General features: G+C 28.3%; 10 protein-coding genes across 15 annotated transcripts; 5 read left to right on the top strand and 5 right to left on the bottom strand.

The window, feature by feature from the left end:
• The first annotated feature begins 301 nt into the window (after nt 1–301).
• On the top strand, nt 302–4209 carry LOC134827434 (SWI/SNF complex subunit SMARCC2). The gene is made up of 10 exons (XM_063840061.1): nt 302–487; nt 575–694; nt 761–865; nt 935–1264; nt 1331–1783; nt 1850–2896; nt 3029–3215; nt 3310–3810; nt 3877–3900; nt 3966–4209. Exons 1-10 carry the CDS (start codon nt 371–373, stop codon nt 4043–4045), a joined length of 2964 nt encoding a protein of 987 aa, XP_063696131.1. The 5' UTR covers nt 302–370; the 3' UTR covers nt 4046–4209.
• On the bottom strand, nt 4110–7374 carry LOC134827435 (putative uncharacterized protein DDB_G0282133). 4 transcript variants are annotated; one of them, XM_063840064.1, is made up of 12 exons: nt 7280–7374; nt 6818–7109; nt 6627–6727; nt 6496–6569; nt 6212–6418; nt 5825–6161; nt 5686–5768; nt 5026–5307; nt 4937–4976; nt 4810–4881; nt 4602–4738; nt 4110–4358 (listed from the first exon to the last, which is right to left on the bottom strand). In XM_063840064.1, the coding sequence occupies exons 2-12, from the start codon at nt 6861–6863 to the stop codon at nt 4256–4258; spliced, it is 1482 nt and encodes a 493-aa protein (XP_063696134.1). In that variant the 5' UTR covers nt 6864–7109; nt 7280–7374; the 3' UTR covers nt 4110–4255. The 4 variants fall into 4 exon arrangements, with proteins under 4 accessions (XP_063696134.1, XP_063696133.1, XP_063696132.1 ...); XM_063840063.1 differs by having other exon boundaries at nt 4602–4714; nt 6627–6709; nt 6770–7109; XM_063840062.1 differs by having other exon boundaries at nt 6627–6709; nt 6770–7109.
• A 79-nt stretch (nt 7375–7453) lies between these two features.
• On the top strand, nt 7454–8181 carry LOC134827437 (eukaryotic translation initiation factor 1A, X-chromosomal). The gene is made up of 2 exons (XM_063840066.1): nt 7454–7657; nt 7890–8181. Exons 1-2 carry the CDS (start codon nt 7454–7456, stop codon nt 8130–8132), a joined length of 447 nt encoding a protein of 148 aa, XP_063696136.1. The 3' UTR covers nt 8133–8181.
• An 869-nt stretch (nt 8182–9050) lies between these two features.
• On the top strand, nt 9051–12464 carry LOC134827167 (stabilizer of axonemal microtubules 1). The gene is made up of 6 exons (XM_063839737.1): nt 9051–9310; nt 10592–10874; nt 10930–11071; nt 11139–11355; nt 11422–11710; nt 12180–12464. The coding sequence occupies exons 1-6, from the start codon at nt 9179–9181 to the stop codon at nt 12413–12415; spliced, it is 1299 nt and encodes a 432-aa protein (XP_063695807.1). The 5' UTR covers nt 9051–9178; the 3' UTR covers nt 12416–12464.
• A 211-nt stretch (nt 12465–12675) lies between these two features.
• On the bottom strand, nt 12676–15286 carry LOC134828762 (phosphatidylinositol 4-kinase type 2-alpha). Its single transcript, XM_063841752.1, has 8 exons — nt 14894–15286; nt 14723–14841; nt 14358–14488; nt 13926–14267; nt 13660–13864; nt 13454–13601; nt 13239–13356; nt 12676–12815 (listed from the first exon to the last, which is right to left on the bottom strand). The coding sequence occupies exons 1-8, from the start codon at nt 15156–15158 to the stop codon at nt 12731–12733; spliced, it is 1413 nt and encodes a 470-aa protein (XP_063697822.1). The 5' UTR covers nt 15159–15286; the 3' UTR covers nt 12676–12730.
• A 567-nt stretch (nt 15287–15853) lies between these two features.
• Nucleotides 15854–17054, bottom strand: LOC134828773 (uncharacterized). The gene is made up of 3 exons (XM_063841763.1): nt 16883–17054; nt 16779–16807; nt 15854–16636 (listed from the first exon to the last, which is right to left on the bottom strand). The coding sequence occupies exons 1-3, from the start codon at nt 17022–17024 to the stop codon at nt 15992–15994; spliced, it is 816 nt and encodes a 271-aa protein (XP_063697833.1). The 5' UTR covers nt 17025–17054; the 3' UTR covers nt 15854–15991.
• Nucleotides 17055–17589: 535 nt separating this feature from the next.
• On the top strand, nt 17590–20534 carry LOC134837476 (uncharacterized). The gene is made up of 5 exons (XM_063852853.1): nt 17590–18452; nt 19225–19424; nt 19500–19655; nt 19716–20293; nt 20361–20534. Exons 1-5 carry the CDS (start codon nt 17590–17592, stop codon nt 20532–20534), a joined length of 1971 nt encoding a protein of 656 aa, XP_063708923.1.
• Nucleotides 20535–20567: 33 nt separating this feature from the next.
• On the bottom strand, nt 20568–22545 carry LOC134831002 (pyruvate dehydrogenase [acetyl-transferring]-phosphatase 1, mitochondrial). 3 transcript variants are annotated; one of them, XM_063844648.1, is made up of 7 exons: nt 22460–22545; nt 22176–22378; nt 22036–22117; nt 21783–21966; nt 21632–21720; nt 20968–21470; nt 20568–20908 (listed from the first exon to the last, which is right to left on the bottom strand). In XM_063844648.1, exons 1-7 carry the CDS (start codon nt 22500–22502, stop codon nt 20576–20578), a joined length of 1437 nt encoding a protein of 478 aa, XP_063700718.1. In that variant the 5' UTR covers nt 22503–22545; the 3' UTR covers nt 20568–20575. The 3 variants fall into 3 exon arrangements, with proteins under 3 accessions (XP_063700718.1, XP_063700701.1, XP_063700709.1); XM_063844631.1 differs by having other exon boundaries at nt 20968–21479; XM_063844639.1 differs by having other exon boundaries at nt 20568–20904; nt 20964–21479.
• Nucleotides 22546–22985: 440 nt separating this feature from the next.
• On the bottom strand, nt 22986–25772 carry LOC134827700 (regulator of gene activity). Its single transcript, XM_063840464.1, has 8 exons — nt 25624–25772; nt 25291–25378; nt 24939–25222; nt 24648–24867; nt 24338–24583; nt 24057–24261; nt 23831–23995; nt 22986–23256 (listed from the first exon to the last, which is right to left on the bottom strand). Exons 2-8 carry the CDS (start codon nt 25322–25324, stop codon nt 23034–23036), a joined length of 1377 nt encoding a protein of 458 aa, XP_063696534.1. The 5' UTR covers nt 25325–25378; nt 25624–25772; the 3' UTR covers nt 22986–23033.
• Nucleotides 25773–26042: 270 nt separating this feature from the next.
• On the top strand, nt 26043–27963 carry LOC134827702 (V-type proton ATPase subunit E). Its single transcript, XM_063840466.1, has 5 exons — nt 26043–26196; nt 26630–26842; nt 26895–27026; nt 27106–27300; nt 27560–27963. The coding sequence occupies exons 1-5, from the start codon at nt 26164–26166 to the stop codon at nt 27665–27667; spliced, it is 681 nt and encodes a 226-aa protein (XP_063696536.1). The 5' UTR covers nt 26043–26163; the 3' UTR covers nt 27668–27963.

Genomic DNA, 27963 nt, shown 5'->3' on the forward strand with positions numbered 1-27963 from the left:
ATATATGTTTTTTTTGTTACGGGGGTGAGTTAAAATAGTTAAAGATGTTTTGACGTATCATTAGAAATAACACAATTCAATAAATATTAGTTGTATTAAATAAGGTACACAATACCTTACTAAGAATATATAATAATAATCCATTGAAAAGTGAATTTATTTTAAGTTAAAATATCGTAATTTTTTTTTTTTTTGAATACCATTACCGTACGTCTTTTAAAACTTATGATTGAAAAAAAGAAATTGAATTTACATCGAACAAAACTATGTTCCGTTCTAGATTAATATTCGAACAAAACTAGAAAAAGCCATTCATTAATTTATGTTAAAACATCAATAGTTAAAAAGTAAAAAGTAAAATATTAGTAAAATGGTAACGTTAGGACCAAAGAAAGACGGGGGACCTAATATTGACTTCTTTCAGTCTGCTGAATCATTGCAAGGATTCGAAAATGTTAGATTGTATTTACAAAAAAACTGTAAAAAGGTACATTGATTGATTGGCGTCCTTTTTACAACAATATTTGTCTTTATCTTATATACAACATTTCTCTTACTTTATGCATTTTTCTAGCACATACAAGCAGATCCGCCAACAAAAGAGAGTCTCAGTCAATTAATCATTCAATTTATTCAGTATCAGGATTCAAAATTGGGTAAACATACATCAGATGCTCCGGTCACACGGCTTCCTGTAAGAAATTTTATTTGAAAACAATAATATTTGTAGTAAAAATTATATTATTATTGAATTTTCCAGATGCGATGCTTCTTAGACTTTAAATCTGGAGGAGCCCTTTGTCAAATTTTATCTGTAATGTATAAATACAAAGCGGAACAAAGATGGAGAAAATTTGATTTTATGGTATTTGATAATAATTTTAGGAATTATCTAAACATTTTTAAGGATTATTTTTTCTTCCTTCTTTTTTAGAACCAAGGAAGAAAAGAACCATTAGTACAGATGTTAATTGACATTGAAGGAGCATTATCAGAAGCGGAAATTCTCCGTTATCCAATAGTCTTTATAAAACCAGAAGTAGATAAGACATTATCGGCGAAAATAAAGGATATTATTATAGGTCGCCAAGGTGAAATAGTTGATGATGAAGAAGAAGCCACACACATTATATTTCCTACAGTTGATCCCCTTCCTGATGAATATGCTCGAGTTGTATTTAAACGTGACAAACATGTTATGCTTCATTGGTATTATTTACCTGATTCATATGATTCATGGGTTCCAAATTTGTTCGATTTGCCGGTATTTATCAGTTAAATGTTGATTTTGATTTAAATATAAGTTTATTTTTTATTTGAAAATGAATAGGAGCAAGTTCCAGACAATCCAATGTCACCTGGTGATAAACGTTGGTTACTCTCTGCATCGTGGGTCTTAGACATAGAACAATATAACGAATGGATGTCGGAAGAAGATTATGAAGTTGATGAATTTGGAAAGAAAAAAGTGCATAAACTTCGCATTGGTGTAGATGAACTTATGACTGCAACTGTCGATGATAAATCAAAGAAAAAATCTATTGATAAAAAAAGAAAACGATCACCATCTCCACAACTTAAAAATAAAAGGAAGAGTGGACGATCACCAGCAGTATTTCAGAAAAAAACTCGGGCAGAGGATGAAGAAGGTGAAGACTTGACAAAAGATATGGAGGAACCACAGAGTGAACCCAATATCACAGAAGTTAAACCTGGCACAAGTAATACGGATATTGCCACATCTAATATGAGTAAAAAGGATGGCGATTTAATGCCTATTAAAGTAATTTAATTTTTTGTATTTCAAAAAAAAAAAACATTACAATACATTCAAATATTATTGTATTAGGGGGCAACAGTAACCGATTTAGATGAGGAAGCTGATCGTGGTGATGATTCTCAACAAGGAAAATTGAGTGAAAATTCTAATACCCAAGATTTTAAAGCAAATGATGATTTAGAAGACAACGTAACTGAACAAGCACATCATATTATTGTTCCATCATATTCAGCTTGGTTCGAATATTCTTCTATTCACGTGGTTGAAAAGCGAGCCCTGCCAGAATTTTTCAATGGAAAAAACAAATCAAAAACTCCTGAGATTTACCTAGCTTATCGAAATTTTATGATTGACACCTATAGGTTAAATCCTACAGAATATTTGACTAGTACGGCTTGTCGTCGAAATTTAGCTGGAGACGTGTGCGCTATAATGCGTGTACATGCATTTTTAGAACAATGGGGTTTAATTAATTATCAAATAGATTCTGAAGCCCGACCTACCCCAATGGGACCACCACCAACTTCGCATTTTCATGTTTTAAGCGACACGCCATCTGGGTTACAACCAATAAATGTACAAAAAACTCCGCAGCCATTTGCTGCAAAAAATCTATTGGATCTAGAAAGAAAATATAACTCTGAAAAAAAAGACAGTGAATCCACACAAGGTTCCAATGAATCAACACACAAAACAGAGTCGGGAATATCAGATACTAGTGGTCAATTTGGACTAAAATTGGATCAATATTCTAAAAAACCTCAAGTGATGCGAAATAAAACAGCGGCAGGTATCAACCGAGAATGGACAGAACAAGAAACTCTTTTATTATTGGAAGGTTTAGAAATGTTCAAAGACGATTGGAATAAAGTTTGCGAACATGTCGGTTCTCGCACGCAAGATGAATGTATCTTACATTTTTTGCGTTTACCAATTGAAGATCCTTATTTAGAAGACGAAAATCTATTTCTTGGCCCATTATCATTTCAACCAATACCATTTAGTAAGGCTGGTAATCCAATAATGTCAACCGTAGCTTTTTTAGCTTCAGTGGTAGATCCTCGAATAGCTGCAAGTGCAGCAAAAGCTGCGATGGAAGAATTCTCTACTATAAAGGTATCACATTTCTAAAAATTGTTATTATCTAAGATTTAAAAAAAACTCCAATCAAAAGATTTATTTTTTCATAAATTGTTAAGCAAATTATTTTCATTACAAAATGGCAAACTTGAACTTTTTGTGTTATAGGATGAAGTACCGGCAAACATGTTGGATGCACATTTCAAAAATGTTGAAAAATCTACACAGAGTGGAAAGTTCGATCCTTTTGCTGGATTATCAATGAGTGGAATTGCTGGTACTGGATCCGATAAGGATAAAGATGATGAAGAACAAAAGACTAATACATCAACAAATGAAAATTTTATAAAAGAAGGTTGGAGATTTTTTTAAATATCGTTGAATATATTTAAATAATAATTTATTTTTTTTTTCTATTTTTTTTTTCAAACCTCGTTCTCAATTTCAAGATGTCCAAAAAGATAATGAAATCGTTCAAACTAAAAAGTCCACTGAAAAAGGTGTAATAAAAGAAGAAACAGGCGCAGATAACGCACACGATCCATCTGAGATTCATGATAAACAAGAAGCTGACACAAAAACATTTAATGAAGCTAATATACAAACAGCAGCAGCATCAGCATTAGCAGCAGCAGCTGTAAAAGCTAAACATTTAGCTGCTGTAGAGGAGCGAAAAATAAAAAGTCTGGTAGCACTTTTAGTAGAAACACAAATGAAGAAGCTTGAGATTAAACTTCGACATTTTGAGGAACTCGAAACAACAATGGAACGAGAAAGAGAAGGACTAGAATATCAACGTCAACAATTAATACAAGAAAGACAACAATTTCACCTAGAACAATTAAAAGCTGCTGAATTTAGAGCTCGTCAACAAGCACACCAACGTTATCAACAAGAACAGGGACATTGGCAAGGTCCACACCAAACATCAGGCTCTCTTCAAAACAATGGTAAGCTTTATCATTTTTATTTTTTTAGCAAACATAAAGTTAAAAAAAATATGTTTTATTTTCCAGTGACATCAAGTGGAACACTAAACGGTAATAAGTTGGATTAATATAAATAATATTCGGATTATAAAATTCTGATTATATAATATGTTTAGCTCCTCAAAACGAGACATTATCCAGCGCTCAGCAAAGTAATCTATCTACCCTAGCAGGACAAACTATAATGTCCAACTAAAAATAAAACAATTATATATTTGACTTACATTAAATTATATAAAAATAACGAAAAAATATGCATTTCAATATTTTAAATATATTTTATTTAAATTTATTATTATACTTATACTTATCATTATTATACATAAATATTAAATATTCTGAAATAAATCTAATTACTTAAATATCTTAATTCTTTCTTTATTTTAAATGTAATTTTATACGAGTGTTACTTTTTTTGAATATCTATTCGACAAACAGGGCATGTACTATTTAGCCGCAGCCAATACTCTATACATTCACAATGATAAAAATGCAGGCAAGGCAATCGTCTAGAAAAATAAAATAATTGAATACGTTTTATTTTTTTTTACTTATTTCTTAGACCGTTCCAAACCAAACTCAATAATTATATCTAAAATTTGAATAATAATAACACAATAAAAAAAAATAATAATAAAAATAAAAACCAAATTTCAACTTTAATAACAAAATTATAACTAGCAAAGAAAAATACATTTTAAAAATGGCAATTTATAAATTTTGAGTTTCATTTGGAGCGAATATTAAGTTACCTAACAAATGTAACTTCCTTAAAATTTGATAAACATATAGAACACTTTTCGTTGTTAAAACTTTCATTTATAGTTGAAAATTTGTAGCACAACGTATATTTTTCGATAATTTCCTGGAAAAAAAGAAATACAAATAGCTTTTCATGAATGAATGAATAAGGAAAATCCAAAAGCTAAGCTTTTCTTTTAGCTTTTTGTTGAAGCTAACCTGTGACGCTCCTCTATTTAGATATGTGTTAGTGGAAGGAAAGTACAAAGTTGAATCATCAGTACCTCGAAGCTATTTTAAAAGATGATAAGAGAGTTTGCTTGCACTTTTGGAAAAAAATACTCACGTTCAACCTAAGATATGAATATGGATCAAGTTGCTCATACCTTAAAAAAGCAGTTTTAAAAATCTCTTTTTTTTCTCCAATTATCTTACCTTCGCCAATTAGAAGAATTTGAATTTGTACTGTTGTTACTATTTCTTTCATCGTAATTGTTTGACATAAAACGTCTATACATTTCTTGAAAATGATATTGTTGATGCCATAGCCTTTGATGGGGAATGTATGTGGAAGACTGTGAAAAATTATGATAAAACCGTCTTCTGTATAAATTATCGTTTCGGCCTACTAGTTGACGATTATAGGATCGCATTGGACCAGCAGAGCCGTGTGAACTTCTACTGTAGAAATCTCTTGTATTAGGTTGACGACCATAGCTAAAAAAACATAAAAAAATCATTTAGAATATCTGGGAAAGTATGTAAGAAAACATTTCACAATATAGTTCTCTTGGAACCGTACCAGAGCCTGCTTAGCGAGTGTTTTGCCCATTAAACTAAGTTTTAACAAACAAACAGAAGAGAAATTTCACTACTAGACCATTTGAAAAATAGCTCCTTTACATTATGAATAATTTCAACACAGAAATCACGGTTTGTATAGCACATCGGATTAGTTCGTGAAAAAAATATTAAGAAAAATATTTGGCTCCAATTATTTTTATAATTTTTAGAATCTCATTTTGAATTTTAAGAAAGCACTATTAAATACTCGTTGCATCGTAGACATATTGTTATGACATGGTTTTTTTCTACCTTCTATTGTTAAATAGTCCATCTCTATTATTAGTTCTGCTAGAACTGATAAGGTGACCCGACGGTTGTGAACCAGTAGCTTCCTAAGAAAACAAATAATTCTGCAAATGTTTATGTTACTAATAGAAATTTATATTACATTATTTGTTTCAGTTTCAGTAGAGTCGTTACTGGAGTCTGAAAAAAAATCTAATTGAAGCTCAGGTGCAGTCAAAACGTCGCTCACTCCTGATCGATTACTTTCAGTATTTTCAGTACTCCAGTTATTTTGTGATGCTTGAGCCTGTATTGACAGACTCAGACCAGACGGGCCTGGTAATGGATCAAGTGAGTTTATTGAAAGAGAATTTTGTAATGTATTTTTGTTGTTTTGGATTTGTGAGAAACTTGTATTTCTTAAAATACGTTTTCTATGACATCTACATTCAATATGATTTGGTTCGAGCTCGCACGATGAGGATCCATCAAACAGTATTCTGAAATATTTTGTTTTAAAGCTCATTATATAAGCAATGTTTACACATACCGAAAATTTTGTTCAACACGAACTTCATTATGATTGTTTTGATTCAAAAAATTAGAGGTTCCTAAATTTTGTACGTCTTCGGTTGAACTACAAATGTATTCGTCTTCACTGTCTGAACTTAAAGCAATTCGGTCTACATTTGAATTATTTTGAGCCAAATTATTTATTTGCATAGTTTGCCCTTTAGATCTTGCACCATTGTGTTCTCTGCAACAATACATACATACAAAATAAAATCATTATTCTATTTGTAAATTTAGAGTTTTTTTAATTAATTATTTTACCGTTTATATCTAAAAAAATTAATATTTCCGATTGATGAGTTGTTAGACTCTTGTAAATGGATATCATGTTCATTCTATAAAAATAAATCAATAATAATTCTATAAAAAAAATAATTTTAATGAATATTCACCTCTGTTGAAATTATTTCCTCATTTGGTGTATACGTATTTGTTTGGGTTGAATAATCGTCAGCAAATATAGGCTCAAAATCTTCTATATGTTGAATCTTATCTTTAAAAAAATCATGTGGAAAAATATAAAAATTATAATTACCAGTTTCATTATGTATTGGGATCGATTCCGTTAAATTAATTGACTCACTAAGAACGTCTATAATTTCGTGATAGTCACGTCTAATAGTATTCATTTTTATTAATTTTCTTTATTTGTCTTGAGTAGATAGGTAAGTATGTTAGTCTCGAGTTTTTCTGGCTTTAAAAAATTTGTATATGCTCTAATATATTAATATACAAAAAAACTAAATATAAAATATATTTATCTTTTTAATGATACAGTAGAACGCTGCATGATTTTCTTCAAATAAACAAGTGAATTTGCGATGGAATGACAAGTTTTTACCCAGTATGAAAGAATCAGTAAATTCATTAAATCACTGAAATGAAAAAAAATAGTTGTGTATTATTATTTAATTAATGAAAGTAAAATTCATTTAAATTTTACAGTATGCTTACAATATAGCTTCATTGACAAATAAATAACATAAGAAATATGATGTTAGTTCCAGCCATATTAATAAATAAATAATTTACTACTATTACCTACCTAACTTTCATGCTGGGTAAGCCACGGTAGAATATCAGTTTGGCACATGTCCGAATCCGAATTTCGTCATCAAAAGTCAACTTGGCTATTGGATATATAAAACGATTTTTTGCCAAATTACTACTTTTCTCCTATTTAGAAACATTTAATAGCTGTGAAAAATTTGTTTGAAAAATGCCTAAAAACAAGGGAAAAGGAGGAAAAAACCGCCGTCGAGGGAAAAATGAAAATGAATCCGAAAAACGAGAGCTCATTTTTAAAGAAGACGAACAAGAATATGCCCAAGTTACAAAAATGCTTGGTAATGGCAGATTAGAAGCTATGTGTTTTGATGGTGTTAAAAGACTTTGTCATATTAGAGGGAAATTGAGAAAAAAGGTAATTGTTACTTCATTTTAATGATGTTGAATTACTCAGTTAAAAAACGAGTAAAAAAAACAAAATGACATATTTTTGCCTTATCACGTCGAAGTGTTTAATTTATTTTTTTTTTTTTACTAAAATTTACAATAACATTTTGGACAAACAATTTCGGCTCAATTTCCGATATACATAATTTCTTTAATTTGAATTTAATACTTATTTTTTAAATCAACTCCTAAATTAAAAGGTATGGATCAACCAAGGGGATATCATACTTATTGGTCTTCGTGACTATCAAGACTCAAAAGCAGATGTTATTTTAAAATATACACCAGATGAAGCTAGGAATTTGAAAACTTATGGCGAATTTCCTGAATCAGTGCGGATTAATGATACAGTCACATTTGTTGAGGATGGCTTGGATGAAGATATTGAGTTCGGAGATGACTACAGTTCAGAAGAAGAGGGGGATGCTGTTGATGCTATTTGATTGATCAATGTCGAATAAAAGCATAAACAATAAATTGTTTAAAATATTATTTAATTTCTCCTTTTTTTATAATAAACCATTCTCTGTCTAAGCGAAGAATATTTTATAGAACAAATATAAAAATATACATAGTACGAATTTGTACCTATACTCGTACATGAAAATGGCAAATTTAATCTGTTTATTGCCTTAGTAACAACAAAACAATTTTGATGATATTTATAAAGTAAGCTATGGTTTGTTCCAAATTGTATCAAAAAAAAATTATACTTAGTTCGAAAAATTATTACATTGTTCTCTAGAAATTTTAGTCGTGTATCACAAAGTATCATTAACATCATTTTTTTAAATTTGATAAAGTATCTTGAGTAAGTGTATTTTAAATTATTTTATTAACCAACATTTTTGTGTATCAAAAATAAAATAAATAAGAAGTTATAAAATGATATTTTAGTTAACTAAAATTAGTGAACATGGTTGAAAACAGTCAAGATAAGAGTTTCTGTAAATGTCAATTAACAAACTGTGTTCCAACTATTAAAATGGTTTGTATTTACTTATAAAAGTATCCATCACAAATGAAACAAAAATCCAATGCCCCATTTAAAAAAAAATAAAATTATCATGTATTTAGTACAAAAATTTAGTAAAATTATATGGATTTTTCGCTTTCAAAGAAATTTATTCTATGAATTAACTTTTTTTAAATGTTTTATAATAGTTATTTTTTAATAATATTTGAATTTATACAAAATGTTCTTATATTAATTTCAAATTAGAATTATTTTTAATTGCATACGATCAAAAATTGTTTAATTTTTTTTTTTCATGCTATATGAAAAAAAATTTTCAAAACTTTTTTCTGTTCTGTTTTCAAAAATTTTGATTTTTTACTGTGTATGACTCAAAAATTAATTAAAATCGTAATTAATAAAAGATGTACCTACTATTAATAAGTTTTTGTTTGTCGTAAGTAGAAATATGTTCAACCAAAGCGTCCTGGAAGTTTTAAACCTATTAGAACCTACATTCATCCAATAATAAAAATGGATACAAATACAGTTTACAAGACTTCATTTCAATCTTTTGATTCTATCGTTAAAAAACCATTTCCAATATTGCCCTTATCTCAGATGCAAAAGAGCAACGAGAGTCTTTCCAAAGATACAGTGACGAAGGTAATTTTTTTCATACATACATATTTAAATCTAAGTATTAACTTTATTATAATATTAGGGGGTTTTTATGCATTAAAACACAAATTTAATTTAGTAGTAGGTAATGGTTGCAAACCTAAACAGTTGCAAATCTAAAGTATATTTTTTAATAATGCCTTACACACCCAATATGCAAGAAGTAATTTGCAGCAAATTATTTGTCAAGGAGTTTGTTGGTTACAACACAATGGGAATTCGACTTTTTGAGACATGTTTTTAATTTGACTATAATGAATGTTTTTTTTTTGTTTTACAGCACTTCTCCCCATAGTATTGTAGTATTGATAATAATCAATACAACTATAATAATCAATAATCAATACGACTATAATATTCTAAAAACCATTTTTTGCACTTTTGCAAAACACTTGCAATGTTATTTTCGGTTCAAAAAATATATTATATATTATTATATGGGTCATTTCACGAGGAATCACGGAAAATCACAACTTCGCCAAATCAAAAATCTAAGAAACTTTTGTTCTAGCGAAACTCTCTGGCGGTTAATTTTCCCAGTTTTTCTTCAGAAACGGAATTGGCAAAAAGGGGTTTAAAATTCACATTTTTGGGTTTCCTGATGCAACGGTTCATTTGCGATCATATGTTTCATGGAGATAAATTATGTACTCGAAACGACAAACAATTCTAGTGAAAAAAATTTCAAAAAAATTGACATTCAAATTTTGACGTTTTGCTCACGTGAAAATCTGACAATTTTCATAGGTTCAGGTCAAATTTTTTCGAAAAAATTTTTTTCACTGGAATTGTTTGTTTTGTCGAGTAGATCATTTTTCTCCATGAAACATATGGTCGGAAACGGACCGTTGCATCAGAAAACCTAAAAATGTGTCGATTTTCATACATTTTACTCTACAGTAAAATCGGTTTTTAAAGAAAAACTCGGAAAATCCACTGCCAGAAAATTTTGCTAGAACAAAAGTTTCTTTTTTTTCATGCTCTAGATGGAAAGTTTCTTAGATTTTTGATTTGGCGAAGTTGTGATTTTCTGTGATTCCTCGTGAAACGACCCATATATATTATTAAAATATAATTTTAATAAATAATTATTTTGTTAACTTTCTTGTTGCTACATTTCTTTATTCCTTTTCCACTTTCTTTAATTTTTGTCAATTTTTTTTTTTAATACATGAATAATTAGTTAAAAAATGTTGAAAACTGCCTAATATTAACATTTAACAAACAAAAATATCTTGAAACCATTTTGAAAGTTTATTTTTTTAGTTGTCTTTTCCTGGCTACTACAACTGTGAAAAACGTCAAGCAATCTATCCTAATCCATCAAGCCTTTTAGGCTCAGGGTCTATGAAAACAATAACTACACAAAAACACGATTACATTTTTAAAACATCTAATAAACGGTATCCAATTTTACCTCAGTCAAATTTAATAACCGAAAATGGACCTATGGAAAGTAACACGGTGCAAAAGCTTTCGTTTCCTGCACCAGAATATAATGGCCCCCCAAAGTCCTTTAAACGAATTATTAAATATGTAAAACCTGAAAGTATTTATTTATTTATATGTTTTTATGATTTGAATAATCAACTGTTTTGTTTTAGTAAAAATGGAGAGCAATACAGTAAACAAATTATCTTATCTTCCTTTCAATGCTTATAAACGAACTACACCTCCATGGGCAAAGAAAAAACTTTATCAAAAACCAAATGAGAGTATGTCCAGCGATACTACTTATAAACTAAGGTATTATTGTTCATTAAACAATACTTGATATCTTGATATCTTAATATATTTTAATTATTTTTCACAGCTTTATTTCAAATTTCAACAAGGGCTCTCCACCTAGAATGATTTTACCAATTAACAATTTATCGATCAATAAAGAAAACGTAACTGACAATTATGATACAATATATAAAAACAGCTATATTTTTAATGGCATTCCTCCTAAAATATGTCCAATATTACCCAAACAAAACTTAGAATCATACGGCAACACATTACTAAAGTCAAAAACAATTTATGAGGTACTATTATTTATTAAAACTGACTCATTTCTTGAAAGATTTTAATATTTCATTTATATTTCTTAGCTTTCATTTCCTATGCATTTTTCATACGAAAAACGAAAACCAATTTTACCCCGTCAAGTGAAGCTATCAGGAAAAGGACCAATCCAAACATTAACAAGCCATAGACATGATTTTAGCAGTAAACCTCTAATAAAACTTGAGCCCATAATACCAAAAAATTCGATTGAACTGCCAAAGAGTCCTTTTGAAAAAAATACTACCATGAGGCTATCTTATCAAAGAAATAACCCAGAATGTTATTCTATGTTGAAGTCATTTAAGCCGATACAACAATACGAAAAACCTCAAAGTAGCATATTAATTAGAAATTGTGTTATTTAGGTCGCTCTAAAAAACTTAATAGTTTTCTCCAAATTTTTTGAAATAAAAAAAGGGGAATGAATAATATGTTTGTATATTTTTTTTAAATACTTTTTATCATGTCATACAAAATTTAAAGAATTTTTGACCGTATATTCTTGTTGTTTTAAGTTTTTTTTTTTTTTGAAATGATACTTGAAAATTCCAAATTTATTAGGAATATTTTAGTTAAAATTCAAAAATAACATCATAAAAAAAACTATCGAATATATTTATTTTTTTTTTTTTTGAAAATTTTTTATTCATACAATTTTCAATATCAAAAAATTTTTTTTCTTTTAATTTAATTAAAATATACTCACATTTTGAATTCGAAAAAAGGGCACCAGACAAAACTTTTGAATTTCATTTAGAGCGGCCCACTTAGAAAAATATGTTAATTAAATATTGTTTTTTAGTGGTCATGGACAGCTTAACAACACAAAAACTGTCATTTTTACCTTTGAGTATAGCACAAAAACAAAAAAAAGATTGGAAACCAAAAACTCATATTGAAGTTCCTAATGACAAAATGGATTGTCAAACTACACAACAAGTTTCGTTTATTGAGCCAGGATATTATATTAAGGATTATAACTGTCCTTGTATGAAATACGAAGAAGATAACGATTCCAAGGCTGTTTGTGAAAATTGAATTAATTGTTACGAACAATTCAGAGTTTAATTATGTTGGCATATATTTATAAAATCCTTCAATAATAAATATAATAATGATAATAATAAAAAAAATTATAATAATATTATCAACAAAATTTCAGGTTTATATGATTTAGATCAGATTTGAAAATCAAATCATTATTTCACTTGTCACTTAAAAAATCAGATAATTTTTGTATTATTATTTTTATTATACAAGTCTGCAATTTTTAATGATAAAAATAAAAACTTATTTATTTTTGTTCAATTAATTCAGTTGTTTTTATTCCAATAAATAATATTATTTGATTAATTAACACCATGAAAAAAAGGGGCTTTTATTTTGAAATCGTTGTGTTAATGAATTTAAAACATGTGATCCTGGGTTGATGCGTGATCTAAAATAAAAATATATAGTAATTAAAATATATAAATAGATAAAAAAGTAATATTTTGTTATTTAATTATTATCATCAAGTTAATTCTATTAATTAAGAAAGTTTTACCTTTTGTAAAGAACTCTTAGAAAACAATATTTGACACATTAAAGTTTTTTGGGGTGGGGTATATAGAAATTTTATTTATTGTTCAATTGAATAGAATATTGTTAATAAAGATATTGTAAATAAATTAGTATTTTTTGATTTTAAAAAATTATTTTGTAAAATATCTTTAAAAAATAATTTGTAAAGTTTTTGGTTGTTTTTCTTTTTTTGGAAGAAATTATTTTTTTTTAGTTTTTACTAAAAATGTTCAAAAACAACCTCTGAAATCGTTTCATTTTTGATAAAGCACCCTTAGTCTACGTTTAAATAACTCACCGTTCTACAATGACGGCTGGCATTTGAACCAATTGAACTGGACTTTTACCATCCTTTAATGCTTGTGTTAAATTCAATATTTGGCCGCGCATCACAGACATCTGTCTTTCAAACAATCCTAATATAATAAGATTTAAGCAAATATCAGTGTTTTTTTTTATTTTGATTTAATAATCATATATGCATATGATAAAATTTACATATAATAAGAATACCTTTATCGAATCCTTTATCTTGTTTAAAAAGGTCGTATAAATCATGACATAAATCTTCGACAAAATTCATATCAGATAAAAGTGGTAGGATTTCATTCCTTGTTGCTTGACTAAATGGTACTTTAGCTTGTGGCAACCATGCCCAATGCTATAAAATAATGTAATAAATTTAAAAATAAAAAAAACGTACGATTATTTAATCATACGTAAGGATAAGCCCTCCATGAATCTGGGTGTTTAAATGGGAAAGCTAATCCATTGTCAATAGCAGCGATTCTTATCTCAGGAAAATCAACAATATTCCATTCAGAAGTTTCTGTACTCTTTGAAATATTTTTATTGTTATTTAGTTGAACTAGCTTCGGTTGATCGTACTTAATTAACCAATTATCATTTCCTCTATCTGTATTTCTGTGAAGTTGAGAAGCTTGTCATTATAAAGGTAGAAAAAAAGAAGATTATCAAATATCACCTTATTATATAATCTAATATGACTAAGCATTCAAATTGTTTTTGGAATTTTTTAGCAACGTTTGATGGTAACGGTTCTTGTTCAAACCGCCTAATCCAATAGTCTGCATCCTTATATCCATCCACATATAACTGAAAAGATCCTACCTTTGGTGGAAGGCTCATACGATTGAATTTTGCAGCAGGAATTCGTTCTTTAATGCTCTTTTTGATTCTAGTTTTCTGTCTGTCAATTCGTGAATAATTAAACGTTTCAGAAATTAGTTTTACGCATTTGGTTTTTGGTACAATGTTTAAATTTAATTTTTGGTCCACTAAACTAGCTCCTGTCTCCGATAGGTATCTATTAAATTACCAATATTAATTTGAAAATTATTGTAAATATTTTTCACAAATATATTTTTTAGTTTTTGTAATATGATTAATAGCCTACCCCTGGTTTGGAATTAAGCACGCTCTGCCAAAACAACAAGGACAACATAATTTATGCATCCATTTTGTCCATTTTGGATTTAAACGTCCGTACGGTTCTTCATCTTTTGGTTTAAATACAGCAATAATTTTCTATATAAATGCACATAGATAAAATTTTATAAATAGTTAATCCATTTTTTAAAAAAAATATTTTTTTGAAATTTGTATGAGATAGACCAATAAATTCATTGCAAATATCTTTAGCAATGAACTTCCCGCTATAACTCATTTTATATGCTTCTTTTTTATCGGGAATTAATTCATTAATCTAATAATTATTTCAGTTTAAAGAAGCAAAATATATGAAAAAAAAACCAAACATACTCCAGCAGGATTTTTAACAAAATAAGATCCACTACTGCCTTGATAAATCCTTTCTGGGTATATACCAGCATCTATAGCTATTTCAGTTTGGTAAACTAATTCACTAAATTGCGGATCATCTGAAATAAATCATATGTTTTAAGCAATTTAATATAAATATTTACATAATACCTGGAAATTGATTATACTGTATATCATGCCTATCTAAAAGTGGCAAACATTCACCATCTATATCTAATCTGGAATTTAAATAATAAACTTCGGTCACGGGAAGTTTTGTTTCCTCTCGAAAATCACTCGATGTCGTTGGGGATGCAACAGTGGTGTTTTCACGAAAATCTACTGAATTTTCTTGTAACTTGTCCTTTTTCTGTGAGTTTTTTGAGTGTGTTACTGTATCGTCACCCAAATTCACCAATATGTTTTGGTTGGACATTATAAAAAGCAGTCACACATCAGAGAAAATATTTAAAATATTCCCAGCAAACTTTTTTATTTTCTTATTTAATCTATTGGAAAACTTTTTTTCATCGTTTGTTTTCGTTTGTTGACTTTTTTTGCGCGTGATGGGAAAATCGGTGTTCGGAATCGGAAACTTAGCATTAATATCACAAATAAAGGAATTTATAAGTGCTTTGGGGAAGTACTCCAAACCAAGTGTGCTAACTTTAAGAATATAAATACCAATATTTATTAGTTAACTTAATAATTTTATAAATTATATTTACGTTTGACCACGATGTTTCTTGTTTGTAAATTTTATTTCAAACATAAATTAAAACAAAAAATAAATAATGAATGATCATCTTAATGAGCCTATTTTCTGCATTTTTTTTTGCAAGTATGCATGTTACTATGACATTTTTTACTATGACAAATTTCAAACGATAATGTCTCCAAAAAAAGTTCCTGTTCTATTTTGTACTCATTCAGGACTCTGTATTCGAAAGTTCTCAGGAAAATATACTATTAACAATTGTGACCATCGAGAATGGGTGCGCAAATTTATTAAATGTCTTGATTATATTTACTTTTAAATATTTAATTACAGATATTTTTTTTAGATACTCGAGTTCGACCATTTTATTTTAAATAAAACTATAAAAAAAGGAAAGTAAACAAAAAATAAAAAAATAATAATAAAAGTATATAATTACTTTCTAAATAAATAAAATTGTAAAATAAAATAAAATAATTACTTATGATTTTGGATTTTATTACGACAATCAATTTATTTGAATTATTTCTATTTTTTATTTTATTTTTACACTAATTTTGAGAAGATTTATTAGAAATGTTATTTTTCATTGTATTTACAATATCCAATGTAAACTTTTCTATCAGGTTCAAAGCCTGCTCCTCTGGTAGAGCTGGATCTGATAAAAATGATGCAATGAATTGGCCAAACTTAAAGTATTTATCATTTTTTGGATTTGAAGATAAATTGTAATAATGATTGGATGAACTCGCTTGCATAATAGAATTTTCAAGCTGATTATAGTTTACTTTTCGACGTTTCATTGGAGGAGGTGGTGGCAAGGTTGTTAGAGGAGGAGACATTTCAGTCATTTCAGGAATCATAAAGTGCGCAACATTGGTTTCATCACCCTGATTATCTTGAGTGTAATTATCTTCCTTGTTTGAATCGTAAACAAAGTGAATATCATCATCTGACTGAGTTTGATCGTCGCTATCGTAACAATCTTTTATGTTTCCTGTTTCCATAATATCCCCATTTGTTTTTTTGTACTCCATTTCTTTCATAATCATTTTGTAGGACTTTCTTGGTCTAATATGTCCTTCCAAAAAGGACATGCACTCAAATAGAGGCCAGGTAGATATGACAGCATTTTGTCCAGATTCATTTCGAGCAGCCTCTAGTTTACGTTTTTCTAAATTAAACCGGTTTCTTAACTGTTTAAAAAAAATGTTTAGAAAGAATATTACGTTAATCATCGTAATAAATACCATTTAAAACCAAAATATAATTATTGAATAGAAATAAGAATTCAGTCGATTAATCTGATTCTAATAAAGACATATTTATATAAGTTACCTGCAACATTCGGTCTTTCAACAGACTCGCTGTAAATATATGATAAAAAAAACAATTCAATAACGCCATTTTGTTTAAGAACCAATTTAATTTATCAATTTTACCTCTGTAGCCTAATTTTTGAGCTATATTCTCCCAAGCATCATTTAAGTATTGTTTATTTTTAAAGTTGATACAATTTCGATCATAAAATGCGGGGCATTTTTCAAATTCTTTTATTAATTTTATGTCAAATAAACTATCCATTGTACTCTACTTAGATGAATGGTTCCGTACAAAATTATAAAATCTTTACTAATACCTTTTTATTTTTATATTTAACAGAACTGAAAAGTATTTTGATGTATGAGATTAATACAGAATATAAAATGATAAAATAAAAACTTATGACGAACTTTGCCGAAGTTTTGTAGTGTGCAGTTTAAAAAAATAAACACATATACTTAGTGTTCGGGATTTTGTTTCAATACCAACACAAGCATGCGCAATATTTAACTTATTTTTTTTTAATTCAATAAATATTTTTTTTATTATTTAACATGCATTTATATAGCTTTTTATTCATATTACAGAATCTGTTGAGGATCATAAATACATATTTGTTGAATATTAAATGTTACTTTCATACTTTAATGAATCGTAATCGGCCTTTCTTATAAAATTCACCCAGCTAACAAATTCAAGTATTATATAGGGTACTAAATAATACAATATAAATAAAGCCGCGAAATTTATTTAACAAGAGAACTAAATTTTTATAATGGAAAATAATGTTGCTCTATCTTTGTTTCAAGCTTCAAACGATAATTCAATGGGTATTAACAACAATGAAATCGATGATGAGGAAGAAAAAGCTGATCAAATTAGACGAAATTTAGAGCTTGCTCAAAATTTGGATAAATATCTTGATATTGAAGACGAGTCGGTCGATCAGTTGGAAACTAGTGTGGAGTTTTTGAACAGATCTAACGACATTGAACTATCCCGATTGAAGGACATATTGCTTGCTAAAAGTACTGAATTGGAAACATTAAAGGAATTGCTAACTAAAGAAGCAGAAGAAAAGCTTTCTCTCTTGAATGATTTTCAAAAGAAAATAAGGATACTAGAAGCAGAGAAAGATCGTACTATTATGTCCAAAAATCAAATACACGACTTATTAGTTGAAAGTAAGACTGAAGTTTCGACTTTACAAAGCAATGTGCACGAGTTAATGGAAAAACTTAAGAATAGTGAAACAATTAGTTCAAACTTAACAATAGAGCTGAAACAAACCAAAACACTTCTATCTAATTTGCAGTGTGAGTATAATACACAGCATGAAATGAAGCATAAGCATACTACGTCATATGTAGAATCTACAATTAAACGACATCAAGAAAAATACAGTGTTCAATTAGATATAATGCAGCAACAAATTGATAGTTTGTCTTCTAAGCTCAATGACAAGGAGTGTGAAATTCAAATTCTAAACAATCAAAATAAAGATTTGGAATACTCCAGAAAAGCTTTATCTGAGGAAATCAATAATTTAAAAAAAAGTTCAGAAGAAAAGCAAACTTTTACGTCTCATAACTCATTGATCGATGAAAATACATTGTTACAGAAAAGCAATAAAGATCTTATACAACAAAACCATATACTAAAAAATGAAATATTAGAATTACAAAAACGGTAAGTTAAATAATACAGGTATTAATATTATAGGATTTCCAAACGTCCTCCTATGGGAGGACATTTACTCCTTTTAACATGGCTTGCCTCCTAAAGCAAAAACTACAAGTTGTCCTCTTTTTCGAAAAATTTTAGAATATTGAATACCTAACTAAATATCTATTTCACAAAAAAATCAAAAATATCAGAAATAGGTATCACTAAATTTTACTGGTTTTTTTAAAACAAAAGACTTAAAGTCTTTTCAAAAATCTATTTCTTAATTTTATAGACACACATTTTTTTTAAGAGTTTTATTTTTTTCCAAATTGCGGAAAAGAGCTAAAAAATCAAAAATTGTATGAAAGTATTGATTTTTTTAACTGATTTTATAGAAATGTGTATGTTGTTACAAAAGAATTTCGGTCAAAATTTGTATGAATTTTAACAATTTAATACATTAAAAACAATAATAATATTAATAATATCGAAAATATCAGATATTAGGAAATCAAAGACATTCTAGATTACTGTAACCATATTTTTTTTTTATATTTTTATGACCATATTTTATACTATTAACTATTCTTTGAATATAAAATACTTCAAGTTTAAACAAAAAGCCATTTTTTTAATACTTTTTGGTATCTATAAATATACCCCCTCAAATCGACTCATAAATTGAATTATAAACTTTTCAAAAATTGTCCTCCTTTGCATTTGATAACCCTAAGGTATTTATAATATTTTTTTTTTTTATTCAAAATTTAATGATTTTTATTTATTGCTTCAGATTGAATAAAAATCTAATATTTGATGTAGAAAATAATGAGAAAAGGTGTCAGGAAGAAATTCAAAAACTGAAAGTGGAGCTCGAAAAGAAAAACGAAGATCTTCAACATTTTAAAGCTCTGGAAAACAAATATATGATTGAAGAAAACGAATTTAAAAAGTCAAAAAAACGCTTAGAGTATCAAGTATTGCAATTAGAAGGTGAATTACATCTTAATGGTATTAAACAAGGATTTAAAAAAAAAATTAAATAAATATAATCACTTATAATTGCAGAAAACGATTCTCCTTATTTGGCTGAATTGCGAGATTTACAATCTAAAAATTTGGAAATGAACAATGCAATTGAGAACTATAAAAAAGAAACCGATTGCTTGCGGAAAGACCTTCAAAAATCAAAAGATACTGTTGCTCAACTAGAAAAGAAAATTGGTAATGTAACCAAAAATTATGAATGAATTTTGAATAAATCTATTGTTTTATTTCTTACAGCTTTACAAGAATCTCAAAACGATCTTATTTCTGAATTAAAACAAAAAGCAAACCAATTTGAGATATTTATGAAGTCATCAGGAGAAAAAGCTCTGGTTAGTAAAACTGTAGAAAAAGAATCTGATTTAAAAGTAATTCAAGATATGACGCAAAAATATGCAATGGAAGTTAAGATTATAGAAAATAAATGCAAAGATCAAATTCAAAGCTATACAAAAAGCCATCAACATTCACTGAAGAATATCGAAAAATTGAAAATGTGTCTGCAAGTTAAATGTGACGAGATTCAGTCTCTTAAAACAATGGCGCTTAGGGAGAGGGCTAAAATAAATGAAATAATTATGTATATAGAAAATCGAGCAAAAAATATTTTAGGTCACCAAACTGAAGTAATCAAGAAATGTAAATTGGAGTTACAATTGCATCAAAAAGAATTAGAAAATTTAAAAAATATTCAATATAAAAAAAATCAAGAATACATCAGTTCAGAGGACAAAGTACAAAGTACCACACTCAATAATATTATACGCATAAAAGAAAAATATCAATTAGCAAAATTGACTGCACAACAATATAAAGTAAGAAATTAATTTATTTGTTAAGTACACAATTATTTATTTATTTATTTTTTTTTTCAATTTGTAGTATGGTTCGCTAAAGAAAGAACAATATATACATTGTAAAAATAATGCATTGAATGAATTTCATGCAAATTTAGTGTTGAAATTGGAAAAACCAAAATCGATCGATAGTGAGTATATCTATATGCAAGTAGAAAATTTAAAGTACAACCAGAATATTTTTGGTATTGAATCTTAATTAAATAATAATGCAAATAAATATTTTTAAAATACATAAAGTCAATTGCTTTTAACTGTAGGACATGTTCTTATAAAATTAGAATCAAAATACACTATCATTATAGTTATATCATCTCGAAATAACCTGACTATTTCCTGAGGAAGAGACAACATATGTGAAAGTTTATCTTCACTGATTCCATATTCTGTACCACCTAATGCATTTCTAATTAAATGCGTCGCTGCATTACGGTCATGAGGTTGCATTAGAAGACCTTTCGCCCGCTGGTCCAAAATAATGTTGATATCTCCAATTGACAATTTCCGTTTAGGTAGCCTTAATGGTTGCAGAAATGCCTTGCCCACCATATGTTCACCTATAAGCCGAACTACCTAAAAAATATGCAAAACATTAGGGAAAAATATAAATATTGAAAGTTCTAAAAACTTGCTTGCATAGGAGTCATTATTTCCCATAAACCGTCAGTAGCTAATACTAAAAATTTATCCGTTGTGTTGATATTATACTGAAAAATTTCCGGACATGGTGACAAATAAGGGGGAGTATTATAGTGTACAGGAATCGACTGAAGACCATATATTGGAACTACTAATTCTTCTAAAATTTTTTTACTCCACTTGAATCTAAAGTCTCCTAAAGCTCTAAGTGGAGCTAATTGTCCAAGCAATCTCTCTGACCGAATGACACTATCTTTTTCATTATTTGGATGTTCTGATATTATACGACGAATCTCATTCAAATTATCTGCATTATGTTCATTTGTAATTTTCTTTGCGATCCATTCACCATTTTCAGAATAAGAGCCTACCACCGCAACGCAATCCCCAAGATTTGCAACGGTAAGATTATTTTTCGATACGTGTGCTAATAATGCGCAAGTTCCAGAGAGAGCAACAGCCATTGTTCTTTTACAGTTATAATTTAATGCTTCATCTGAAAGTGCTGATGTATGAATTAACATTAGGTTAAATAGGTAAAAAATCTAAAAGCATTTGTTGAAACGAACAACAACACACGGACGAAGGAAGTCATAAACACGATATCACACAAAACAAATTTGAAATGCGGTAAAAAAAAAACCAATACATATTTACCCTTATCAAGTTGAAAAAAAGCATTTTTGATTTTTTCTGTTATATCGTGTGTATCATACAAGGAATCGTTTATAAGGTCTGCAACATACCTGTAAGAAATAAAAGTGAATTGAATTAAGCATAATTTCTAAATCTGCTATTAAAGACTTGCTTTGCAAAACTCTCTTCATAAATGTGTTTGAGTTCATCAACAAACTCAAAGCTATCATTTAAACACGATGCAAAAATGTTGTTTTGACTCTGATCATATGTTTTTAGTAAATTTTTAGGCATTAAGCTTGTAGCTATCATTCTCATAATTCTTTTGGACACAACTTGGCTACAAGCAGGACCACCTGTATCATTAGTTTAATTGATTTATATAAATATATGATAAGAAATATTTAACAATGCTTTTTATATACCATGACCATCAAACACTCCTACAAGAAGGCTCGAATCAAAATTTGATATAATAGCAGAACGTGAATCTTCTATTGGTATATTCTATAAAATTTAATTTAATTATTTTTAAATATCTGAAATTCTAAATGATGTTACTAACCGATCCGAGGCTGTTACTATCAAGACTTTTGACTGGTCCCTTATTGAACTCCTTGGCACATTCGTTTGCTGTTAACATTTGATTCACTTCATAGATCGAAAGTTTGCCTACCTTTTTGGAGTACGAAACAGTTTGAAAAAAACGGGTTTGTATGATTTTTTTTAAAACTAAATTCAAACTACACGATTTCCACATGTTACAACCTTTAAGCAGTAAAAATGAAACAAAAAAAAAAGATTAATAATAAATAATTAAAATTGTAAAAGTTTAATATAGATTTTTACTTGTAAAAGTGATTTTTCTTTTCGAAGAAAAAATATTTTTCATTTATTTATTTACATTGTTTTGACCTTTCCGATTTGATTTGAGACGAACGAAAGTGATAATGGAAATCGCTATACACTGCATCTTCAAAAGTATATTTTATAAATATGTAAATATTTAAATAAATAAATAAATATAGTATTTAAATAAGTACTTATATGTTCATACACAGCCCATTTCACAATTGCAAATTTGTGACAGCCCCGAGACACAGGCGGCACAAATTTCTAAATGTGCGCTGGACTTGTTCATTCCCGAGTTCATTTCCGAGTTCATTTTAAGTTCATTTCGATTCTTGTACAATAATCGGTTCACGGGGACTATTCATAAGAAATGTGCGAAGTCGATAAAATAACTGATATGCGTTTAAGGCTATTTGTTTGGACCAATGCTATTAATTCCTTAATTGTATTCTGAGGATTAAGTACTCATGGAGTTTTTTGAAGCATAGAGTACTTTTTTAATAAATAATTAAAAGTGTTTAAAGAGAATATTTTACAGTAGTTTTATTTCGTTAATTTATCGAATTATTCATTAACCGATGAAACCACTCAAATTTACAAAACCAGTAATGTTAGGGCATTTATCTAATTTTTGAGTGTCTATTTGAAATTCTTTTGGAACTCTTCTCCAGTTCTGTGCATCGAAATAATAAAATGTCCCTCTTTCAGTTGAACCATTTGAAGTCGTTGTTATTCCTGGCATCCTTGTAATCCACACCTTTTCTTCTGTATGATATCTCCAATCACGATTGTATCTAAATAAAAAGGCAAATTAGGGCGTTCCATATATTTTTTTGATGTTTTTGTCCCGACATTGTTTTTCAAAATGCGGGTATAAATAAAAAAAAAGTTTTGAAATAATTTTTCATATAAAATGACAATTTTTAAACCAGTTTTTGATGTAATACAATTAATTTTTCATGTATTTGCTGATTCTTTAATGCATTTCAAGTAAAAAAATAGTCAATTTTTTAAAAAAGTTTTTGTTTTTTTTTGAGATAAAAATTTTTATAAAATAATAATTTAATCAAAAAATAAGTATTAAATTATGAAAAAGTCTTATAAAATATCCGAAATCGAATAAACTTTTTTTTATTTTGCCCCATTGGACAAAAACATAGAAACAAATTGGGAACGATTTCAATTTAAAAAACAAAATAAATAAATAAATGTATTAAATTGTTCTTAAAAGAACAAGCAACAATACCGGATTTCAATTTTTTAACCTCGTGATTTTTTTCTAAAATTTCTAAACACATGAGAAAATTTATCCAACCACGTGACATGACAAATATGGTAAAAAACAAAAATTTAAAAAAAAAATCTTACAATTCTGCTGCCGCAGAGAGTTGTATAAACTCTCCTACATTTGTATAAAATAGGAAAAATAATAGGTCATCCTTATATTTTTTTAGCGTGACAGGAGAAAGCTTTTCCTTAATTGATGAATTTATGAGATATTCCGGTGGTACATTAAAGTCAATATCCTGGGGTCTTTAAGGAGAATATAGTAATAAGTGATATTTGTATTACGTTTACAAATCAAAACATATACCTCGCTGGTGCATCACAAAATGGTCCTCCAAAGCTAGGATATAAATTTTCAGATGAATTCAAATTTAATCCTAAAGCAGTCAAATCTTGTCCCATCGCTAACGACACAAGATTTGGATCTGATTCAGCTGCTCGTATAAATGTCAATAAACCAACCATTCCGAATTGATTATTTACCATACTTGCTGGAATATTTGTAACTTTACCTACACAAATAAGAATTTACAATATATGAAAATCAGATAGGCATGAAAAATACAAAGTAAACGCAAAGTCAATTACCATCCGGAGAAGTTTGAACTCCACGTTTCATAGCCTTTTCATTAAAGAGCCCTGCATCAGCTTGTAAATCCATTGCCATTGACATTCCACCTCCTACACCGGATAGTTTTTCGGCACCTTCAATATTGCTTGACAATGCATTATTTGACGAACCTTCCATAGCCTGTGTTCCAGGAAGAGCTGGGAAATCCTCATTTGACATAGTAAATTCAGTTTGTTCACTTGTGGGTTGTTTTACCATACCAACTTTTATAGATGAAAAAAAAAAAATATAAAAAAAATAAGCAACGAAAAATTCCTTTAATCATACCATACGGCTTATTTCCTGGAGTTTGCATAGAATTAGAAATTGGCAATACTAGCTCATTTTGTCCACGTGCATTTGTAAGTGATGGAAATTCCGAAAGATCCAATAGCGGTGGTGTACCTGTGTCAGGAACACTACTTCCAAAAACACTATGAAAGCCACCCATGTTATTTATACCTTGAGAACCGTAAGCACGAGAGGGCATGAATGTCCCCATATTTGTCTAGTTGAAAAAAATATTAGAAGGTAAATTAAAGAAGAAATAATAGAGAATTAAATTAAATTTCAATCTACCACAGGTCCAGTTGGCATTCCAGACATTGTACGTCGATCAAAGTTACGTTGATTTATGATGTTTGAGGATCTAGTAGCAGACAATATTTGTCCTGAATTATTTGATCCGATGGTACCAGTGTATTGACTATTTCTGTTCGGTGAAAGTTGAGCCGATTGATTACTTTGTTGCTGTGTATTGAAAGCATTACTTATTGGAAACATTCCAGAAGTAGGTGTTACATGTCCCGAAAGGGATGAACTAAATCCTGTTGTACCACGATTTGATAAGGACGAACCGTAACCTTGTTAATAAGGCAAAATAAATAGAACTTTATTATATGGTAATTTGGTTTAAAGTTTATTAACTTACTTCTCGGAGGCTGTTGAAAATTCAAATTTGCCATAATTAAATTATTCAGCAACTTTTTCTTATAGTAGCAAAAATAGTACAAAATTACCTATATAATTAGAAACAAAAATATAAAGCATGATATACGAACAATAAGAATAAACGTGTTTTTGTTTCGCTCAACTAGTTTGTATTTATGAGTAAATTCTATTTGTTTTTTTTTTTTTAATTCTTTGTCGAAGAAATGTTTTGTCATTTTTGTCAAAATTTATTTTAGTTATTTATTTTATGTACTTGAATATTTCTTAGTTTTTTACATGTTCATACTAGCATTTTTATGGACAGAATATTTACCTTTTATGTGTATTTTGAAACGATGTCAAAAATATAACAAAAATAATAGTTTTATTACAAACTCTTGTTCTGATACAAATCGTGCAGGGTTCAAAAATACATTTGTTCGATGACAACGAAAATGAAGTTTATGGAATGGCATACACTAAGTAGATACTTTATTGAACCCTCTATATTGCTGTGCTTTATTTAAATAAATATTTATTATTATAATTTATTTAATTGCTCTCATAATTTGTTTTTTTTTTATTGTTGCGTTACGTGTGGGTTAGTAAATTTTACTGCTTTTGTTTTCTTAAATTTGATACAAAAATTTGTAAATGTATTTAATGAAAACAACTATTTTTTTTCTCTTTTTTCCCTTTTTTTAATGGTATTTACCAAAACGACAAAATGAAAGCTGGAGACACCCAGTACAACATAATTTATAACTAAATATCTACTGGGCCTGAAAAAAGTCACAAGATTTGCAATCACAAGATTTAACAAGCACAATATTTCGTTTAATTATTCATCAATTTGCATTAAAAAGATCCCAAAATGGCTCTAAGTGACGCAGATGTTCAAAAACAAGTATGTATAACACTAACTACTTTTATTGAAATCAATGGATTACTTAAGCTATTTTCTCAGTTTTTTTATTTCACAACTTTTTGAACTTTTTATAAGTGTTTAAGAAAATAGCTATTATACATAGTTAAATTTTAAGGGTCGAAAAATATCAGAGTTTCCCTAATCAATTTTATTTGTGGAGAATATGAATTCTGTTATGTTGAAAATTTTATCTTCTTTTAAATAATCTATAAATTTTTACTATAAAACAGCATGAATTGTAAATTCAACTATAATCCTATGCTGCAAAGGACGAAATTAGAAATGGCTATCATACTTTTATAATAACATTGTATTTTTAAAATAATCATAATTATTTATATTAAAAATTTAATTTAATATTTAATCATATATAATTTAACTCACATGACTTACTTAATTTAATTTTTCTCAGATAAAACATATGATGGCTTTTATTGAACAAGAAGCCAATGAAAAAGCAGAAGAAATCGATGCTAAAGCTGAAGAGGAGTTCAATATAGAAAAGGGAAGGCTTGTTCAGCAGCAGCGTTTAAAAATAATGGAGCACTATGAAAAAAAAGAGAAACAGGTTGAATTACAGAAGAAAATTCAATCTTCCAACATGTTGAATCAAGCCAGACTAAAGGTTGTTCATGAAAGTTAATAATTTTCAAACGATTTTAACATCTTGATTTTAGGTACTAAAAGTACGCGAAGACCATGTTCGAAGTGTTTTGGATGAAACAAGACGTCGTTTAGGAGAAATTACAAAGGACCCTACACAGTATGCTGTAATTCTAGAATCATTAATTACGCAAGGACTTTTGCAAGTATACATATTTATGTTTGAAAAATGATATTGCTTTAATATAAATTGGCTTTAAAATATTAATATATTTCTGGGTATAGCTTATGGAGACCAATGTCATAGTTCGCACTCGACAACAAGATGTAAACATTGTTGAAAGTTTATTATCGAAATCGATTGAAAACTACAAGCAACAATCCAAGAAAGACTGTTCAGTTTTTGTAGATAAGGAAACTTATTTGTCGAGCGACACAACAGGAGGAGTCGAAATTCTTTCTCAGTCAGGCCGCATTAAGGTATGTTCTCTGATGTCAAAATCCTTGTAATGATTTTATTTACCTAAGGCAAGTGTAATTTTAAAAATATTTCACATTATGTACTTACAATTTATTTGCTAAAAAATATTTTTTTGAAACTTTTCATGGGTGAATTCAGAACTCAAATCGTAAGATCTCATTTCCACAAATTGAAAGTACCAAACTTGTTTAAAAAAATTACAGCTTGGATGGTGTTCTTAAGAAAAATTGATTTAATCTGTTTTTGTTATATTTTTAGGTGGTTAACACACTTGAATCGCGTTTAGCATTAATTTCGCAACAGCTTATTCCGGAAATTCGTACAGCTTTATTTGGAAGAAATGTAAATCGTAAATTCACAGATTAATTTGTTTATTGATTGATTGCAGTGGTTCATTGATGTGGTTAATTGTTGTTCAAATGTTCTATATGTGCATAATTCAAATTCACAAAGAAATTGAAGAAATTGCTAAGCAGCATCAATTTACTTTGAATCACCAAATTTAATAAATAAAATTTTTGCTGGTTTAAAGTAATGAAAAAATTTAGCATGGATCAATTGTGAATTGAATTCATTTTATTTTATGAAATAATAAAAATTTAAAGAAGTTTTTGTAAAATTACTTATAGTAAAAAAAAAATTGTAAAAAACTTTATTGGAAT

This window comes from Culicoides brevitarsis, chromosome 1 (genome assembly GCF_036172545.1).
Source record: "Culicoides brevitarsis isolate CSIRO-B50_1 chromosome 1, AGI_CSIRO_Cbre_v1, whole genome shotgun sequence".
Lineage (NCBI taxonomy): Eukaryota > Metazoa > Arthropoda > Insecta > Diptera > Ceratopogonidae > Culicoides > Culicoides brevitarsis.